General features: G+C 35.4%; 1 protein-coding gene across 1 annotated transcript; it reads right to left on the bottom strand.

Annotated features, from left to right (window-relative positions):
• Positions 1-1,046: 1,046 nt before the first annotated feature.
• On the bottom strand, positions 1,047-1,643 carry LOC116001089. Its single transcript, XM_031240989.1, has one exon. It carries the CDS (start codon positions 1,641-1,643, stop codon positions 1,047-1,049), a length of 597 nt encoding a protein of 198 aa, XP_031096849.1.
• Positions 1,644-2,599: the final 956 nt, after the last annotated feature.

Raw genomic sequence — 2,599 nt, 5'->3', positions numbered from 1 at the left:
TCTTTATTTTGAATAGCGAAATCCATCTCTATCAACCCTAAGTGTAAGAGAACAGCGTCTTTCCACTCTTGGTGATTTTCATCGCTTAGCATAGGAACGTCAATCATTATTGTGTTTTGAGTTGGGATTTGAGTAGGTTCTGTAAAGAATAACAAATGCTTAGTTAGAATTTTCGAGGCTAAAAAAATAGAGAGAGAGTAACTGAAGTACATAATACTACCAATGTAAATTATGTAAAAGATAAATTTGTATGCCATAAAAATTGCCTGTGCGCTAAATTCTTACGCATAATGAATTTATCAAAACTGAATGGTGGATACGGAATGGGTACGGTTTGAGTATGGTTTTTCCACCCTTAATGACAAGCCTACCAAACTATATGTGGATACATAATCCCTGTGGGCAAATTATGATCATAGTTTAGTATTTCATCCTAATTAACCCTACAAATATAACAAAATTGCCTGTGGGCTAAATTTTGTCATATAACACAGAGTTAACTACAAGGTTCTTACCTAAACTTTATGTGATTAATAATACTGAATATGTAATTTCAGTAAATTAAAGATGCTGTGGCTACTCTTTAATTGACCAAAATTAAATATATAATCACAATGGCAAGGGTATTTAGAACCTAATCAAACAAATTAAACCAAACATGATTAACAATCCTTAGGTATACTCTCAGGAAAGTTGGTTGGTGCTAAGGCGCCATTAAAAACCAACTCCTTAGACAGAGTAGCGTCGCAAGGGGACTAGTAGCAATATGACTGAAGGCACTATTGCAGTTTCAGTCAGCAAGGCGTTTTAAGCCAGGGCCATAAAACTAGTGTTCCTCCCCAAGTAACTTCCCTAATTCAAGTGTTCTCATATTTGAAGTAAAATCGTTTGGTTGATCTAAGAATATAGATTCCCATAAGGATAAGGCTTTAGAAATAGGGTGAACTATCTTTTTAAGATGTTTTAATGTGCTTGAAATAGCACAAGAGGAGTAAGAATGAAAGAGTACAATAATATGCTTAATCTATCCTTAAAAGGCACTAAATTCACCTAAAAGGCACTATAACATGCNCACTAAGCCTTTCTTCCTCTTGTGCACACATGGTTATCAACTCATTGATAGTCCAGTTGTCTTGATGTGTGTTGTAGGAAATCTTAAAGGGGCTATAGTGTTGAGGGAGGGTGTTAAGTGCAAAATGCACAACAAAGGTATGTGGTAAAATTATTCCTAGCTTCTTCAATTGCGCTGCAATATCCCTAACTTGCATGATGTGTTTGCGCGTGCCCTTGACAGTGGAAAGACGAAGACCAACAAACTTCATGATTAGAGTACTTGCCAAAGCTTTATTTGATGTAGCATATTGGTCATCAATAGCTTTGAACAAGGGTTCGACTTTATCAAAATGGTCAACTGAGCCACGAATACTTCTTGGAATTCGTGTCTTAATGAAATACACACACAACCGATTGGACCTGGTCCATTGTGCGTGAAATTTCTTTTCATCCTCAGTGCTATCATCAGTGATAGGAGGAGGCTCTTTATTTTGAATAGCGAAATCCATCTCTATCAACCCTAAGTGTAAGAGAACAGCGTCTTTCCACTCTTGGTGATTTTCATCGCTTAGCATAGGAACGTCAATCATTATTGTGTTTTGAGTTGGGATTTGAGTAGGTTCTGTAAAGAATAACAAATGCTTAGTTAGAATTTTCGAGGCTAAAAAAATAGAGAGAGAGTAACTGAAGTACATAATACTACCAATGTAAATTATGTAAAAGATAAATTTGTATGCCATAAAAATTGCCTGTGCGCTAAATTCTTACGCATAATGAATTTATCAAAACTGAATGGTGGATACGGAATGGGTACGGTTTGAGTATGGTTTTTCCACCCTTAATGACAAGCCTACCAAACTATATGTGGATACATAATCCCTGTGGGCAAATTATGATCATAGTTTAGTATTTCATCCTAATTAACCCTACAAATATAACAAAATTGCCTGTGGGCTAAATTTTGTCATATAACACAGAGTTAACTACAAGGTTCTTACCTAAACTTTATGTGATTAATAATACTGAATATGTAATTTCAGTAAATTAAAGATGCTGTGGCTACTCTTTAATTGACCAAAATTAAATATATAATCACAATGGCAAGGGTATTTAGAACCTAATCAAACAAATTAAACCAAACATGATTAACAATCCTTAGGTATACTCTCAGGAAAGTTGGTTGGTGCTAAGGCGCCATTAAAAACCAACTCCTTAGACAGAGTAGCGTCGCAAGGGGACTAGTAGCAATATGACTGAAGGCACTATTGCAGTTTCAGTCAGCAAGGCGTTTTAAGCCAGGGCCATAAAACTAGTGTTCCTCCCCAAGTAACTTCCCTAATTCAAGTGTTCTCATATTTGAAGTAAAATCGTTTGGTTGATCTAAGAATATAGATTCCCATAAGGATAAGGCTTTAGAAATAGGGTGAACTATCTTTTTAAGATGTTTTAATGTGCTTGAAATAGCACAAGAGGAGTAAGAATGAAAGAGTACAATAATATGCTTAATCTATCCTTAAAAGGCACTAAATTCACCTAAAAGGCACTA

The sequence above is a fragment of the Ipomoea triloba genome, chromosome 13 (assembly GCF_003576645.1).
Source record: "Ipomoea triloba cultivar NCNSP0323 chromosome 13, ASM357664v1".
Taxonomy (NCBI): Eukaryota; Viridiplantae; Streptophyta; class Magnoliopsida; order Solanales; family Convolvulaceae; genus Ipomoea; species Ipomoea triloba.
The sequence above is the reverse complement of the archived record's forward strand: the minus strand, read 5'-3'. Positions and strand labels throughout refer to the sequence as shown.